Source organism: Pipistrellus kuhlii, unplaced genomic scaffold (assembly GCF_014108245.1).
Source record: "Pipistrellus kuhlii isolate mPipKuh1 unplaced genomic scaffold, mPipKuh1.p scaffold_m20_p_5, whole genome shotgun sequence".
Taxonomy (NCBI): Eukaryota; Metazoa; Chordata; class Mammalia; order Chiroptera; family Vespertilionidae; genus Pipistrellus; species Pipistrellus kuhlii.
Window position 1 is genome coordinate 1,294,582 of NW_023425551.1, and position 18,210 is coordinate 1,312,791.

Consider the following 18,210-nt stretch of genomic DNA (forward strand, 5'->3'; position numbering starts at 1 on the left):
CGATGCCCACACCTTTCCCCCCGTGTGAAAGAAATAAAGGTGGCCATGTCCTTGTGAAGTTTTCATTTTGTTAGAGTCCTCTAAGCACACACACAGAACTGCTGTGCTGTGTAAGTGAAAATCGATTCTTCTATGAAGGCCTAAGCTAGAAATATTTGTGTGTTTCTACTCCACGGGCACAGCTTCTGCGTTATCAGAAACCAGTACATATTATATGATGATAGAGGTCAATTTGGGAGGTCCGTGTTTGCAATATTGCAAGACAAGCAGATGAGAACAAAGGTAAGAACTGGGCACTAGATATCATGCCAGGGCAGGGCTGTGCTTCATTACTATTGCCAGGAAAACCTGATAGTTTTTTATTGAAATCTGAGTGGCATTAGAATGAGGGCATCAAGACCCGAATGTAAGAACTGGCTTACATCCCCTCTGTACAGTAATGAGATGTGATTTTATCTCTAACAAGGAAAAGAAAATTAAGGATGCCAATACAGAACTAGTACATAGTATCTATAAATACACTCTATTTTAAAGGAAAAACATGTTCATCTGCTATGATCACACATTCTTATCTCTTTAGTGAACCCAAATTGGTTAAAATTAATAAGAATCTTCAATGATTAGTATCAACCAATCAATATCTATCTATCTACCTATCTACATGCAAGTTCCAAAAGTTTATATAAATATGTGTGTGTGTGTGTGTGTGTACATATACATATATCTATAATAATATAAGCATAATATGCTAATTAGACCGGACGTCCTTCCATCCTTCTGGATGAAGCCAGGGCTGTGAGGGCTGAGGCGGCTGCCACCATGGCGGCAGGGACCGAGCCCCTTGCTGCGATGGAAGCCTGTGGCCCGCAGGGGAGGGACGGAGAGGCAGTCAATGCACCTCATGGTGACTGGTCGAGTGGTCATTCCAGTTGTGATGCATATGGCCTCTGGCCTTTTATTATATAGGATGGAGAACAATTTATAGTAAATGTCAACAAGAAGTAAGAGATTAAACAAGTTATTATATTTTCCACACTGTGGAGTAGAATGGCTCATGGTATATTAAAATCTGTTTTCAAAATAATGAATCCATATGTTTGTGAAAATATATTATGCAGAGAAAAAATACTGGAAGGATACATCAAAATATTAACCATGGAGATCTCTTGTTGGTAGGATTAATTAAATAAATAAATTCATTAAAAATAAAGAATTAAACAAATTTTTTCTTATGCTTTTCAAGATGTCAATAACCTATATCATTTTGCAATGACTAACAACAACAACAAGATGGCTTTTAAAAGAATTTGGAAAAAGGCACACATTTGCGAAAGGGGCTGGGATAGCTTTGGCTCCCTACAGTTCATAAAGTTAGACGTCAATGGAAATACCTCTGCTGCTTCAAAAGCTTGTAAGTTCATAGGTTTCATCAACGGTTTTAAAAATATGTCCTCTCTACCTCTCCCATGACTGGCTCTGAGCAACATGTTCCTCAGACTCTTTTCTCCCTGAAACTCTTTAGGAAGGGGCTGTGTGACACATCTCGGGCCCCTGGTCACTCCTGGAAGTCTCATTCTCCTCTGGGGCCTCTGGCAGCCACACAGGGCTGGACGAGGCCATGCCACAAACTCAGGTCACAGCCCAGATGACCTCAGCCTGACATCCATCTCTAGAAGTGCCTTCATGCTGCTGGCCACTGCATCTCTCTTCTGCGAACCATCGTGCCAGGAGGAAGCCAGGGGAAAGAACATTTTCCTGGGCGTAGGAGACCCGTCACATCGGCCACACTGTGCCACCGCCACGTGACATAACCTCTCTGGGCTCCTCAGATCTATGTAATGGGGGCTGGAGAGATGACTGATGAGGTTCCCAGCTGCTTTGGGGTGTGGGACTCCGTTCAGGGCTCGTGTTCCCCAACTTTAAGACTCCACTTTGCTTTGTGCTCTTCAAAGGCATGTGACTAAGTATGAATTAATTGAATGACTTGCCTACGTTGTCCGTGAACACATTTTTTGCATTTTGCAGATGGGTTGAAGGTGCACTGGAGGTAAGCACTTAATGAGTGCTTGCTGACCTCGATCCAGCCCACCACTAGATCAACACCCTAATGCAGTGGTCGGCAAACTGTGGCTCGTGAGCTGAGGTTTGCAGCTCTGTTGACTAATGAGTTTGCCAACCATTGAGATAAGGGCTTAATCACAAGGAACAACAGCCTGTAATTATTGGAATCAAGAGTCTAGGTCAGTGGTCCGAAAACTCATTAGTCCACAGAGCGGCTCTCTCCCGAGCTGCAGTTTGCCGACCACTGCCCTAATGCAACCCCATTCCACTCGCGGTGACTGAAATGAGATGATTCAAGCACCCGACTTCGGATGCAGCACGAGGACGCGTTCCTTTACTGACAAGAGCTTACCCACAGCGGCCACAAAGGCCCCACCCTGCGAGGTCCCTGGTGCCAGGTCGGAAAAAGGCCAAGAATGCGCTTCCCCGAACCCTGACCCAGATTGCAGGAGTGACTGGCTGCCCTCACTGTGCATCGAGACTTTCATAAAGGCCTGCAGGTGCCGTGAAATAACGTGTAAGCGAGGAACAGGATTCAGGTGAAGTACTTACTAGGCGCACTTGTGATCGATAACAGCACAGTCTATAGACTTTGACAAAAACAAAACAATTTCCCTTTCCTTTGTATTCTTTCCCACGCTCACAGCGACGGCCACAGCTCACTAACTGTCTGTGGGACTGGGTTGGATGAGAAGCAAATTGATTTCCACTTCTAGAGGTTAGCAGGGAATGGTCACCGATTGTACCTATTGTAAACACAGGTGTGCATAATATAAGAGGCAATTCCTAAATGCCTACCGTTCTCCCTCCAGCCATTCAGACACAGATACCTCTGATTTTCCTTCCCTCCTGTCAGACAGTGATTTATTTGGTCCCACACTTGGTTGGCATGAAGAGCGAATGACAATCGGAATCTTCATGTGTTTGTCTCTGATCATCCAATGAAGCCCCCGCCCCACTCCCATTCCGTGTCAGCTGCGAGCACCACAGAACAGTGTTATTTGTTAAGAATGGGATGCTTGTTTCTCTGAGACATCTGCTCAGCAGGGTAGGAGTGTCTCAATTCTCCTGTCAATTTCTTGGAAGAAATGTGACGGAGGAATTCCTTGTTTCCAGCCCAGTTTCACCCATGAGCCCCACACCCTTCCGTATTCTCAGCGTGAAGCACGCCCGCCCGTGGAGTTGACCTAATGGATCCCGGGGTGGCTCCATGCGATGACGGATGCCTAAGCCCCGTGGTACTGCATGGTTGTCTCTCAGGCTTCTAGAACAGTCCCAGCACTGCACTGCCCCACAGCCTGGCTGGCCTAGATGTTCGGCCTTTATATCCCTCGGCTGCTCTTTTACGAAGGGGAGAGGGAGTGGGCAGTGAGCAATCCCCTGCCCTGTCACCCACGTGCTTCCCAGAGGGTCTGGACCACAGCATCTCTGCCTGACCAGGGTCCTCACCAGCCTCAGTCCTGGACAGTGCCAGCTGGTCTGCCCTGCTGGCTGGAGACCCTGTCTAACCCCACCCCCATCTTTTTTGCATCTACACTGGCTTTCTTCCATCATCTTGTTATTTTGGTTCCCACATTCAGCTTTAAAATGTGACACAATTGGAAAGACAGCTCCTAATGCTCCTTCTACAAATTCTAGATCTTCAACATTTTTCCTCCCAGACATTTTTCTGTGCAAAACATTTACAACTGGTGCACTGCAAAATGACATCCGAGGCAACCTGGAGCTTGAAACGAGGAAACACAGAACAGTGAAATCCATGAGTGGACTACCACTGTAACTGAGGAAGCGAGCGTCCGTGAAAATATGAACAGCACTTTTCCCCCACGAAGCTGCGCTCTGCCCCCGGGGAGGGGCCCCTCTCCATCAGACAGGTTCCTCCCACCGGCGCAGCCCAGAACGGCTCCGATGGCCAATCGTACCCACAGGAGGAAGCGAGTGGCTGGTTCCAGAGGGGGGCCCCCAGGGCACATGCGGGGAAGTTGGCCTGTCTGGGAGGAGAGAGCATCAGCCCCCTGGCGTGGCTCAGTGACTGAGCATCTATCTATGAACCAGGAGGTCACGGTTCTATTCCTAGTCAGGGCACAAGCCTGGGTTGCAGGCTCAATCCCCAGTAGGGGGCGTGCAGCTGATCAATGATTTTCTCTCATCATCGGTGTTTCTATCTCTCACTCCCTCTCTGAAATCAATAGAAATATATTAAGGAAAAAATATATTAAGGAGCAGCAGCAGGTAGCCAAATGCGGTCTTGGCACACCTGGTTCAAGAGGCTGCCAGGCGGCCAGGTGCTGGGTGGCATCGCTGGCCACAGAGATGGCACTGCCTCTGACGGCCACTGCGTCCGGCGAGTCTACCTGTGCCGAGTGCTTCCGGAATCGCCATCACACTCTCTGTGCCCATCACTGCCACACGTGCAAGCAGTTGTTAAAACACTGATGGAAGAAAACCAGCCGCCGTGTCATCAGGGAGGAGCAGGTGCTAACAGAGGCCAGCACCCCGTGTGTGTTTGCAGCTGTAAGAATGCTGAAGCGGGATTAGAATAGAAGGGCTCAGGTCCATTTCTCCCAGAGGCGGAGGGGCCCCCACCCTGGAGGGCGCTGCAGCCCTCCCCACTGCCAGGTGCTTTCTCCTGAGCAAGCTCCTCCCTCCGCTCGGCCGGGATAGAGCAGGAGCCTCCGTCAGAGGAGCAATCCCCATCCCACGTCGTGTGGCCTCTGTCCCGCGGCTTCACACGCCCCAGGCTCACTGGGTGATGCTGGCAAAGTGCCCAGCAATAATTTTTACTTTAGTAACGACTCCCCAGAACCACTCCGCGCAGCCAGGTGGGAAAATGGAATCCTAAGGGTCTGGAATGAACTGCTCAGACAGAAGAAATAAAATCCAAAACACAATTCTTTGTCTTCCATTGCTTTAGCCTGAACCCAATCTTTCTCTATCGACGGCTGCTGCCTACGAGAAAGTCCTCCTTCCCGCACACTTGATTCCATTTCAGACCGAAGCTATTGGTTTTGCTTTCCTCTGAGTTGGTAACGGCTGGGTGTCGGGCTCTGGACAGGCCATGGTGGTCACTGAATGGCCCGTCGGGGACTCCCTGCGTGATGGATGCTCCGAGGCAATTCCCTCCGGTAACCCGCACCGGCCCACGGGGACAGGAACCCCTGCAGCCCAGGCAGGTGGCACGGGAGCCACCGGCGCAGAGGAGTCGCCAGCCGCTCTCCGAACAGCAGCTGGGAGCGCGGAGCTCCGCCCTCCGATACGGGGACCCCCGCCGCTGGTCGCTCTCTGATACTAAAAATGGGTCCAGTCTTAATTGGGATGTGTTGCTGGTGTAACACATACACCAGATTTTAAAGATGTAGTAGGAAAAGGAGAATGTAAAATACCTCCAAACTCTTGAAATATTGATGACATGTTCAAACGATAACACAATGAAAAACTGGGTAACAAAATAAAATATACCCCTACAATGGATTACACCCGTTTCCTTTTACTACTAAAATGTGGCTTTTAGCCCTAACCAGTTTGGCTCAGTGGACAGAGCATCGGCCTGCGAACTGAAAGGTCCCAGGTTCAATTCCGGTCAAGGGCATGTATCTTGGTTGCAGGCACATCCCCAGTGAGGGGGTGTGCAGGAGGAGCTATTCAATGTTTCTCTCTCATCGATGTTTCTAACTCTCTATCCCTCTCCCTTCCTCTTTGTAAACAATATATATATATATATATATATATATATATATATATATATATATATATTTTTTTTTTTTAATTTATGTATTTTTTAAATAAAATGTGGCTTCTGGAACGTTTAAAATGATGTGTGTGGCTTGCATTTGTAGCTCATGATGTATTTCCATTCGGTCGTGCTGATTTAGGAAGTCAGAAACCTGGTAAGTGCATAGCCTTCCTTCCTCTCCTCGTCTGTCCCTCAGAACATGGTGACCTCTCCTTCTGCAGCCGCCCCCGAGCCCAGGCCGCACGGCCACCTCCTGCTGAAGGCCGGCCTCAGGGTCAGCCTCACCCTCCCTGCTCCGATTCTTTTCTTTTTTTAAATATATTTCTTTTATTGATTTCAGAGAGGAAGGGAGAGGGAGAGACAGAAACATCAATGCTAAGAGAGAATCACTGATCAGCTGCCTACTGCATGTCCCTTATTAAAATCAGCAAAGCACTATCTAAAGAAAAGGGGTTTATTGATATAGTTATTATGGCTCAGTGGTTGTGCACTGACCTATGAACCAGTTTGATTCCCAGGCAGGGCATATGCCCAGGTTGGCTGTCCCTGGTGTGCGGTGTTGCAGGAAGAAGCCAATGATTCTCTCTCACCACTGATGTTTCTCTCTCTCTCCCTCCCTATGTTTTTTAAAAAAGAGTAAGATACCACGTACAGGCACTGCAGGGTGGTTGTTCCACTGGGTGAGTCAGTCTGGGGTTAAAATATGACCTGAGAGCTTAAGCGAGGGAAGCAGGTGCTGACTGTGGGAGAGGAAGCTGCAGGTCGGGTCCTGGTCACGGTCACCGTCACCACTGAGAGGTGGGAAGGCATCAAGGCCAGGCTTAGCTTTCAGGAACCACCGCTGTCTTGTCGGAAAGTCGGCTTCTGGTTCGGCTGGTGGGCGGGCCTGAGGGCCTGCAGCTCTCACAGGCTCCCAGGTGTGGCTCTTTTTGCCTCTTTCATGGACCTCGGACCTCGTTTTGAGTCACAGGGATTTAGGGGTGAGGTTTCAGAAGCAAAGAAGTCCAAGGGGAGGCACGGGACCTGGACGTGGAGTTGGGGCCTCAAGGCCAAGTCCAGGGGCTGTCGCCGAGGAGCCCTGTGCAAGGGCAGGTGGATGCGCACCTGCCTCCCTCGGAGCCTCCGGTGCAGGCCTGTGACCTGCAGGGCTTGTCCAGGCTGCTGGCCGTGACTGCTGCAATGTCCTGGACTCGGAGCGCTGCAGCGGCCAGCACACCTGGAGGCAGGAGGCCCTTCAGGAGCTGGCAGGGTCTCCGCTCGGCAGCTATCTCAGCGCCCCGGCGGGCAGGGTGGCCTTTGATCTCCAGCCACATGCTCCGGACCACCTGTGGCACATTCTTAACCACCTGGTCCCAATTTCCCCGCCCTTTTGGTGCCATTTGATCTTCCGCTTCCCATGCTCCCCCGAGGCTGACCTTTTCCTCACCCTCGTTATTTCCTCATCCTCCCCTTCCATGGCTGGGGTACGGAACTGATTATAATTACTGCACATTTCCTTTCTTTTACAGCGAAGCATGTCAGCGCTGCTCTATGCCATCATCTTGCTGATTGAACACAAACTTGTTAAAGAATGTGACGCTGGTGCTGAGAGTGAAAGAGAAAGGTTGAGAGAGAGAGAGAGAGAGAGAGAGAGAGAGAGAGAGAGAGAGAGAGAGATTCCCCTTATCTGAAATGAAGATTTTGCTTTTAGGGAGGAGTTCACCAATGCTAAGAGACTCCAATCTCTCCTATGGAATTGTGCATACGTACACGTGGGGAAGTCACACCTTCAGCTGTGCTGGGAGAGCCACCCAGGAGGTTCAGGATGGGAAGTACGGGAGCCACCAAAACACGTCTGTGGATTTAGGAACTCAGATTCCTAAGCTCAGAGCAGCATGAGCTCGGAAGTGCGATCTCATGGAGTGAAAGCCCCCTTACCCAGGTGTCTTTCCCTGTGGGAAGGAGAGACGCAGCATGTTGCTACCTGGCGGCTGGGAGGGTGGCGCTGTAAGGGCTCGTGAGAAGGAAGGATTGGGGGCGGCTGTCTATGCCATTCTAATTCTCCACTCCGACCAGCTCAGGCCCCATCCCAACCTCACAAACACGCATGTACGTCCAACTCAGAAACCGGCTTTGGTTCCCACACGGACGCTCCCACCTTGGCGTTTTATCGGAAGAAGACGTCACCTAGGCCCCAGAGAACTTTCCGGGTGGAAAATGCCCATCCTTCCAAACCCCTCGGAAACACAACATCCCCAGAAGGAACCCTTCGGAGCCTTGCGGTGCCTCCCCGAACACCAACACCGGACTTTGGATGGTGACATCTGGTTCCCAGCCCTCCCGGCCGGGGCTTGTTTTTAAAGGGACAGCGCGGCTTTCTGACTTTCGGAGCCTCCACCCTGCATTTGTGTGGGAGGACCGCGCCTCCTCTTCCCGGCCATCCATGCACAGGACACAGTGCTAGCCGTTTCCCACAGACAGGGGAGCTGCTTGTCTTATTCCTGGAATGCCAGCTTCCAAGGCCTTGGCCTCTCCCAGAAGGTATTTCGGACACGGTGGGACGCCCCCTGCCCACTTTCCTCAGCTCCTTCACCAGCAGCTGGGGAACCGGATGCCGGAGACGAGTCCGACATCACCAGGGAGGCCCCTGTATCTTCAGGCGGCGCCGAGGCGCGCCCGGTGGTCTGCAGCTTCCCTGTACGTCTTCCTTCCTGCCCACGGCCCAGGATTTGAGAACAGGCCCTCAGCCTCCGTGGATGTGACGGGAGAGGCAGCCGACGGGACAGGAGAGTTGAGGGCTGGTGATGGAGACAGACGCTAACTTACAGGCATTGGGGAGTGCCACCTGCCCCTCAGGGCCTGGCTCCCCAAGGCAACTAGCTGGTGGGCAGTGCGTGCTGTGATTCAGGGCACAGACCTGCATGGAACCCCCAGCCCTGGCCCAGGGACCTGGGAAGTCACCTTTCCTCCTGAGCACCGCCTTCTCATCAATGCAGTTCGAGTGTTTACAGTGACAGCACCAGCGAGCGGAGGTGTGAGTGTGGGATGGGATTGTCACAGGAAGAGCTTACATACAGCCGGCTGCCGGCACGGGAGAAGCACTGGATGGGAACTGGCTACTAACATGATTCTACCTTTCAGCCCCTGCTTTGCAGGACAAGCACGGGGTTGTTCATTTTAGGGGCGCAGGTCAATGCTGAAGCGGGTGCATGGGAGGGGCTGTCCCAAAGCTAACGAAACGGCGTCACGGTGAGTCTGGGAAGAGGGGGCGCAGAGAGCAGGGCAGGAGGCGGGTCCTGCCTGCAGAATGGCCGGAGGCGCTGGAGCGACCACCGCCAACGAGGATCCCACAGAGGACAAGCTGTGGCACCCGGAGGGGAGCTGGGGGGTGCAAATACGAATTGGGGAAACAGTCAGAAAATGCCACCTTCCGAAAAGAAAACTGGCAATGGTCAAATGAACCACCTGCTGCCTGCTGCCTTCTTTCACCTTTGGTTTTTGTCTAGCACATTCAGAAGTGTGGGCCTCTAGTGTGCAGTACGCACAGTGCCCGCAAATCGTGTGGGAGACTTAACCGCAGACCAGCCACAGACAGCAGAATAATCACAAGGCAAGAAATAAGAAAACACAGGAATTTAAAGCAACTTGACGGTGAATGCTACCAGCAGGAATAACTAACAAAAAAAAGAAGTCAATAATGGCTTAAAAAATGTACATTGTGAAAAATTAAATCATCAGGAAAATTTGACTTAGTGGATATAACAGTTCTATAAGAAAATTCATATTCCAATGCTCGTGATATTAAAAAAATGGTTATAAATTTTATGTAGAGAAAGAAATTACTCCGATAAAAATAATTTTAGTAAAATAAAAATGTACGTGGGGAAAATTGAAAACAGTTTAGTCTTGCAATAGAGAAAATTGACTGCAGTCTTAAGTTGGCATCAGAGTGTTCTCAGGAAGTGTTTTCTTCAACAGAAATCCGTCAGTGCTGTTAAAATTGCAATTATAATGTTTCTACTGTGAAGCCCAGCATGAAGCGTCTTTGGGGGGAAAGTCAAGCAGGTGGAATGGGTGGAGACACCATCCTGTCCCCATGGGACTCCGCCAGGCACCCCAGCACCCGGAGCCGCCCAGCCCCCTCAGAGCCTATCCTCTGGGGAGGCCTCTGAGGGCTGATGTAGGAGCCAGTGCGAGGTAAGCGTTAGTCTTAGAAACAGGGACTGGCTCTGTGCACTACAAGAACACATTCTGTATGAGAATTTGACCAAAAGAGTGGGGGCGGGAGGATGAGAGAGGGAGACGGAAGAGGAGGAAAAGAGAAGGAGGAGGGAAAGAAGAGGAGGGGGAGAAGGGGTAAGGATGGAGGGGGAGAAGAGGGAGGGTTGGAAGAAGAGAGGGACAAAGAGAGAGGGAGGGCAAGAGATGGAGATAGACAGAGGCAGAGGAGGGACGGACACACACACACACACACACACACACACACACACCCCGTGTCTTCGGAGTGCTGTCTGGCCAGGGGGCAGGAGTGCCCCTCGAACAGTCGTTGGGATTCTGCCGCAGCACAGGCGGCTTTCTAAAGCCACCAGCCTTCCTGGTCCGGTTCCACCCTCACAAGCAGGACGGCTCCCTGGTGTCAGGGTTTCCTGCCACAGGAGCGTTTCCCAAGTAACCAGCCTTGTTTGGGGAGGTCATGTCAGCCCGTGGCTGAGTCCGGGCTTTCATGCTTTGAGTGTGGAGGGCCGGGACAGACAGGGCCGGCGCCTGTGGACGTGCCTCTGCCTGCAGAGGTCTATCCCGAATCGAACAAAACGCTCTGATCCCAAAGCAGTCGCTGTGTCTGGCTGTCCGAGTGAACCAAAGAAATGGCAGGACTCCAGGGACCCGGCCAGACCACTCTGGCCGTCTTTGCCGTCTGTTTGGTGGCCATGCCAGTTACCAGAAAGTTCTTTTCAGAAGAATACTGTGTAAGGCGTTTCAAGACACTTGTCAACACAGACACACAGCCTCCTCCTCGGCAAACCCTAACAGTTACCCAGAGGGCTGGCCTCACGCTATTAGATGCTCTTACGGGCTTCTGTAAGTAGAGGGATACTGCAAGTAATTAGAATTAATAATCCTAATAATAAAGAGTTTCTAAGTCTCATTTTTTCATGTTTTTAGTTAGATAGCACAAAATAAATGTGCTCAGATTTCACTGAAACATAATGTTATCTTCCACAGTCGAGAAGCACCCGGGAGGACTCGCTATGAAGGATCAGACCCCCCCCCTCCCAGCGCTGTCACTCATTCCTAGCATATTGCGGGTCACTTTCTAGGAGAATCCATGTCTGTGGAAGGTGAAGAGAGAACTGGGTGGGGAAAGAGGACCATTTCTCTTAGAGAAGTACCACCATTCTCTGAGCTAACCTGACCAGAACCCACAGAATGCGTGTCACTGTCCCCACATGCGGATGAGCGCAGGAGGGACGGCACTCAGAGGTGAGGACCAGCCTGGGTCACACAGCTCCGGGGTGAGCCCACCTGCCTCCTCCCTCTTCCCTTTCATCGCTGGCGGATGACTGTGCTATTAGGCCTTACACACCGTCACAGTGGGGTTATGAGAGTGTAGTATCCATTACAAACGTGTAGAATGGTTTTAGTGAACCTATTCGCTTGCCCCACCATCACTGCAATCTAATTTCAGGTCATTTTCATCACTCCACACAGTCCCGGCATGTCTGTGTGCATCAACCCTCATTCCTCCATCTCCCCACTCCCTCCCCCCAGGCCATCAGCCTGCTTTCTCTGTCTAAAGATCTGCCCTGTCTGGACGTTTCATGTAAATGGAATCATATAAATACAACACAGTCTTCTGATCGGGCCTCTTTCACTTCGCATAACGTCGTAAGGTTCACCCGTGTTGTAGGTGCGTGCTCATGTGACGTGGCGCAGACGACGGTTCCTACAGCTAGTCATGGTCCCCGGAGGGCACCGGGCCTGAGCTCCCTCCCTCTGACATGCCAACCTGGGCAGCACAAGGGCTGAGGCCAGGAAACCTGGGCTCGAGGCTCTGGCTCCGCCACTTTCTCCCATTTAGCTGCTCCCTGACAAACGTGCTTGGAGCTGATCAAGTTCAATGATAGTCTTTATAAGTGATTAATGTGCTATGAATGCAAAGCCTTAAAGCATGAATGATTTGAAATCCCGGATGCAATGACTGAGAAAGCGGTGTCTATCCCAGCAGACGGAGGGATTTTCCTCCCCTCCCTCCCTGCCTGGACACAGGAAGGCTGCCTCCCACTGACGCTCCCCTGCACTCCCCCGTCAGCTCCCTCACTGCTCTCCTCAGGGAGGCAGAGACGAGGGTGGGGCGGGAGCTCAGAGCAGGGCACAGCGGTGCCTCGGTGCCTGGGATGGCAGGCCAGAGCAGACGCTCTCTGCTGAGGCCCAGCCCTGGAGCCCATTTCCCTGTGGCGATGGGATCTCTCAGCAGAGTGGGGCCGGGCACGGACTCCCAGGCATGGGCGGGGGAGGCAGGGAGAGGACGTGTGCCCGTGGTTTCCCATGCGCCACCTGACATTCTGAGAGCCCTCACTGCCCTCTGCGCCCTCTGCCACTCCTGTCCAGTTATCACCACGCCCTCCAAGCTACAAGTTCACCAATGCACACTCCAAGAAAAAGCTCCATTTAATAGAAAAAAAGGCCTTACACGTTAGTTGTGCGAGGGGTTGGGATTTGTTTTAATAGCTTTTGAGTGGATTGCGGTAAACTTTTCATCATAGAATCACATTATCTAAGGAAGACTAAAGCTGCTCGTCTCCATGCACAGATCGCAAACCCGTCTCTGTGTTATCTCTTCACGGAGGAAAGATGCTGGTGCCCGGCCGGGGAAATGAGCCAGCAGGCTCAGGTTTGGTTTACAGTTTAGTCTCAGTTCCCAGGTTTCTATGAGAAACCAGAGTTTCCAGGGACCAGAGTTAGGCTTCGGGGACTACAAAGGAGAACGGAGCGCAGGCACCGCCCGAGGACCTTCAGGACCGTGGGGATAAAAATAATTCCAGTGGCGATGCTGGGTGAGCAGCACCCCCAGCCGCTGCAGGGCAGGGGCACGGGCACCCGTCCTGTCTTACCTCCGGCCTCCTTCCATCCCACCTTCTACTCAGCTCCTCCTGTGGACAGTGCGTGAAGGCTCCGGGGACTCCCGCAGGGCCTTGTCCCCGCCTCGCCCGGCCCTCGCAGGCGCAGGCGGCTGAGCTGAGCGGGGCGGGAAGGGCCGGGGAGGGCAGGCTGCAGGTTACCTATTTGCCTCTCCAGGTCAGCGGCCTCGTCGGGTGTGGCTCGGGGGAGGACGCCGGGGTCGCTGAAGCTGGTGCGAAGCAGGGTCCCCATCACAAAGAAGAACAGGACGGCGCCGGCCGCGGGGACGGCAGGGGTGATTCTCACGGCGAGGTACGGGCAGCTGCCGGCGGGAGGGGGGAAGGGGGGGGAAGGGGGGGGAGAAAGGAAAGATAACGTCAGTCATCAGCAGTATGCAGTCTGGATTTTCCCAGAAGCTAAAGGCTTCTTGGGAGGAGCGAAATTGATTTCCATTAAGAATTCCTCTCTGCTGAGCATTCACATGCCGGGAGGCTGACGTTCTCTCCCGAAGACGGTGGGACCCTCCCTTCCTGCCACAGCGCCCCCAGCAGAGAGGCTGGCGGGAGCACGGAACCACCCTGCTGTCCGATCACCCCGGGTGCACAGACTCCGCCCAAGGATCTGTGAGCTTCCTCCCATTCCTACAGATACCAGACTGAGCTGGCTTTTCCTCGTGGGTCACACAGACTGGGACACAGAATGCTGAGAAATGCAGATTCATCCTCAAAAGATAAATAAATAAATAAATAAATAAACAAATAAACTAAAATCAATATTTTGGAGTTTACCTATGAAAAGAGGTTAATGAGCCATGGACATGAACTTGCAGCCCGTTTCCAGAGAGAATGAAGGGTCCGGTGGCTGGGCCAGTCTAACCGCCTGCTCTTCAGGAAGGCACTGAGCTGCCCTGCTGAGCACGGCCAGCTCCTTCTAGAAGCCCCTTCCCTGTCCCCCAGCCTGCGAGCGGACATGCAGCCGGGCATGGGGGGCGGGAAAGGGGTCCTTGGGACAGATCCAGTCCAGGCCAGCAGGCTCGGGGCCAGGAGCCAGGGCACTGTGCACCCCGCCCCGGCCACTGTCGCTGCCCCTGACGCCTCAGAGGGCGAGAGGCCGAGTGAGAATTCGCTCGGTGCCTGAAGCTGAGGGAAGGATGGGGTCTGCGCCATGTTCATCCATTGTCACTACGCTCAGCGCCATCAGAGCACCGAGGAGCACAGCACGGAGTCACGGAGCAGTCACAGCTAGAGCGAAGAGCGCCCCCCAGAGGCTCCACCTCCTCAGTGACCCTCTTCCAGGTGCTGAAGGCGAAACGGGGGCTGGAGAAGGATGAGGAGGCCACTGGGCTGGTCCCCAACACCCCACTCCCGTGCAGTGCTTACAGGAAGGGGGGGTAAGGTGCCTGATGCGATGGCCAGGCCTCAAGGACCACAGGCCATGACCCCCTTCGCCAGGCCAGACACTAGAGATTCAGAGGCTGGCCTGTAGGAGGACGGCGACGTGGACTGAGGATGGTCACTGCACGGAAGGCCCACAGCCTCGCCTGAGGAAACCCAGAGGCGTCCCAGCTACGCTCAGAGGGTGGATGGTGACCCCACACACGACCTGGCGGGCTTCCTGACAGGCAGGTGGCCTCCGAAAGAAGTCACGTGACTCAGACAGAAATATGTGACATTTCTAACATCTCTTCCTCCCCCACACTGACCACCTGCAGAAACCGAGCAAAACAAACAAACAGCATCACGTCCCCTCATCCGGACTGCCGGTGCGACTGCTCTTCACAGGATTCACGGGAAACCATAAAAACCTGTCATTCCTGCCCAACGAGGCCGTCCAAACTCCCAGATACCTGGAGCCTTTTTAACACCCTCAGGGATGCTCACAGGAAAGCAAGCGGACAGACGGACAGATCGCTAGACCTCCAGAGGCCAGGCCGGTGGGCGAGCTCAGCCAGCCACCCTCGGCCACGGCAGAGCGTGACACCAAAGCCAGAGAGAGAGGAGACCCCTGGCCCGAGACCAGGCCCCTCTCGAAATGCTCCTTCGGGTTCCGAGCGACCGTGCTGGGAGTCCGATCCCGAGGGGCATCTGCGAGGAGGAGCCCTCCCTCCCGGGCTCTGGGTTTGACACGCGAGGAGGCTGCAGCTGCCACAGATATAAACACGAGCGGAGTCCTCTTTCCGCCCGAGGGGCCGCCGGAAAAGGGCCGCAGCGCTGTCCTCCTGCAGCCCAGCGGGAAGGTGGCTGAGGGCGAGCACGGGAAGCTGAGAGCGTGCGTTTCACGGCGGAAAGGACGGGCGAGGGCGGCACCGGACCAGACAAGTGCTCACAGGACGGCGCGCAGCCTTCGGAACGACCCGCCTCCCACCATCCCTGCGAGCGGTTTCCGTGTGAGACTGGGCGTCTGTTATCACTGTCAGCTCCTGCGCATCGGAGGGGAAGAAGGGCTTCCAGGCAACGAGTGGAAGATGAAGCATTGCCAAGGAGGGGAGGCTGTTTTCCCAGTTCCAATGGCAATTTTCTCAAATCACACACACACACACACACACACACACACGCACACATGCATTGGTTTCAGAGAGGGAGAGGGAGAGGGAGAGAGAGATAGAAACATCAATGATGAGAGACAATCATTGATTGGCTGCCTCCTGCACATCCCACACCGGGATCAAGCTCACAACCTGGGCATGTGCCCTGACTGGGAATCGAACTGTGACCTCCTGGTTCATAGGTCAATGCTCAACCACCGAGCCATGCCTGCTGGGCATCTTCTCAAATCTTTAGGGAAAAACAATGATGTGAGCTTCGATCTTCACACGTGACGGTGGAACTGTTTGCTGGGTGCCATATTACCGGACACCATGCAGGGAATGTGTTTGGTCATTGACTACGACAGAATTATTCTGCCATTAGATGCTGACGTCCCAGGGTCAGTCCTGCCAGCAGCCCTGTTCTCATGGCCGGAGGCTGCCCACCTCACACGCTGTCATCTGACGTAAAACCGGTTCCTTGGACCATACCCTGGGACTAAATTAACTTCTTACACATTTCAGATAGGAAATCTGGGTTTCATTATCGGGTGGCTAGTCTCTGTCTCTGTTTTTTTCCACAGGACATTCTTTGGGGAAAGATTAGCTTTCCTTAAGAAACAAAACCAAAACAACACTAACAAGATGTAGCAGAAACATCAAAACCAAGAGGCCTTGGGAATGAAAAGTGGAGAATCCTTTTCCATATCAAAACAATTTGAGTCATCTGTTAACATTTTGCCTGCAAATGGATGCACAGACTAAAAAATAAAAATAAAAAAAGCCCGTTAACTGTGGCTCAGGACCCATCACTGCAGCATGGCCTGGGCCTGGTGCTGGTGTTCTGTGGAAGCTTAAGTGTACGGATACTGTTCTTTACACATCGCAGCAAGGTCGGCAATGAGCGCCGGCGGGAAGCGAAAGGGGCCTTGCTTCGTTGATGCTGCATCCTCGTGGGTTCCTGTGCTCCAGAATCACAGCAAACCTGTTATGTTAAATTTCAGGGTCTTCACTGCCCTGCACTTCCCCCATAAACAGTGAAGGCAAATGATCATGAAGCGAAATAATCTGAGCCAATGACTCACTCTGAAACAACAACGGCGCGGCTTTGTGAAGAATGGAGGTGGTAAGGGTTAGAATAAAAATGATCTTCCTCCTTTGCGTATGAGTCACTGTAAGAATAAATGCATTTTTCATTTATAAGCAGGGACATAAACACCATTAACTCTATGGTTCGCTCCTCAATCACACACACAGCGATGCTCCGTTACAGGGCAGTGCTGAGTGCATTGCGGGAGACCAATCGGGGGGAAGGAGGGGCAGACAGAGCATCCACTCGCAATGCCAGGATGGGGAAAACAAGAGTGCCCTTTCTCCAGACACCCCATGGCAGCACCCCGTGTCTGGCAAGCTCCTTCTTAGTGATGGCACATAATCACGAACCTGCCAATAGGACCCGGAAGGAGGAAATGAAATAAATAGGGTCGGGGGCCAAAGGGGGGAGGGGGTAGATGTAACAAAGAAACCTGAAAGGAATAACTCAGACCCACTGAGCAGGGTGGTGAGAGTGGAACTCCCTCACACATTTGCAGGCTACAGAGACTCACCACGTCAGCAAAAGCACCGAGGGCTCACTGTGACAACCATCTCCGCCTGCTCCCTCATTGGACAGCTGTCGCTTCCAGGCTCAGGAAGGGAAGAGGGCGAGGACCCTCCCCCTGGACAGGGCCCAGTCCTGGGGAACCGGAGGCTTCCCTGCAGGCTTCCCCCCCGGGGGCCCACACCCCACAGATGTCTCCGGACACGGCCCAGCCTCGCCTGAAGCCTGCGAGCTCCCATGTGACAGTCAGTGTCATGATTGTTAACTCGGGGGTCCCCAGACGGCCCAGACAGACCCAGTTACAGTCAAAGAACCTGGGAAACTAGTTTACAAATACAGGCGTCAAATCCAAGCGTGTAAACAGCCCCATACCCCCATCGACCATTAGGAATGTGCAAGGGCTTATGAGGGAAAACTGGTGTTTCAGAGTTTTTGCCAAGCGATTTTGAGTTTGATTCAGGAAGCCAAAGGTTTCTGACGAGTGTGTAAGCAGCAGGAGGAAAGACTCTCAGGCACAGACGGCATTTGGAAACTATATGCCGAGTAAAAGGGAGTCATCTTCCTCCATGAAGGGAATGGCGCCCCAGGGCACAGAGCAGACCCTGAGCATCCTTCCACCTGTGCCGTGCCCTGACCAGCCGGGGGCACACAGGGGTCCCTCTGGAGAGAAGGGAAACGTACGGGCTGTGTTCAAGGCGACGGGAACACTTCATAGGAACAAGGACCAGGACGACCTGACTTCTTCAGATGTAAAAAGAGAAAGCAGATGCTTATCCACAGGGAGACCTTAAAATTAACCGAGGGAGCGGAAAAATGGCCACCTCCTTACAAACTGCAAATAGACACAAGTTCCTAAAGTGAGCGCAAATAAGCCCTCAGGCGTTTCCTGAAGATCCTCTGACGTCTCTTAGCCCTTTTGCATTTCCTAAGAAAATGTGTCCACCTCCTATATACCATGGTGAGAGAGAAACACTTCCCAGCGAGCCTTTGCTTTTTAACGAGTTTACAGAATGCTCTTTCTGGAACTAGGCTGTGCCAGTTTGCGCTCCTGAGGGTTCGTTGTTGTGAGCGGCATAAACAATACAGTCGGCAGTCTCTGTGGCGGGTCTGCCCAGCAGCCGACAAGCCTGCGCGCTGTCCCCCCTCCCTCAGAGCCGCCCGGCGACGAGGAAAGCCTGCCCGCGGCAGTGACGC

The 18,210-nt window shown here is 52.8% G+C and overlaps 1 protein-coding gene across 3 annotated transcripts in view; it reads right to left on the reverse strand.

Annotated features, from left to right (window-relative positions):
- The window catches only part of ZDHHC14 (zinc finger DHHC-type palmitoyltransferase 14), a 118,944-nt gene that overhangs the window by 31,211 nt on the left and 69,523 nt on the right, over positions 1–18,210 (reverse strand). For all 3 annotated transcript variants that reach the window (XM_045572779.1, XM_036413532.2, XM_036413531.2), the window contains exon 2: positions 13,054–13,214. In XM_045572779.1, the coding sequence (XP_045428735.1) occupies positions 13,054–13,214 (161 nt within the window). The remainder of the gene's footprint in view (positions 1–13,053; positions 13,215–18,210) is intronic.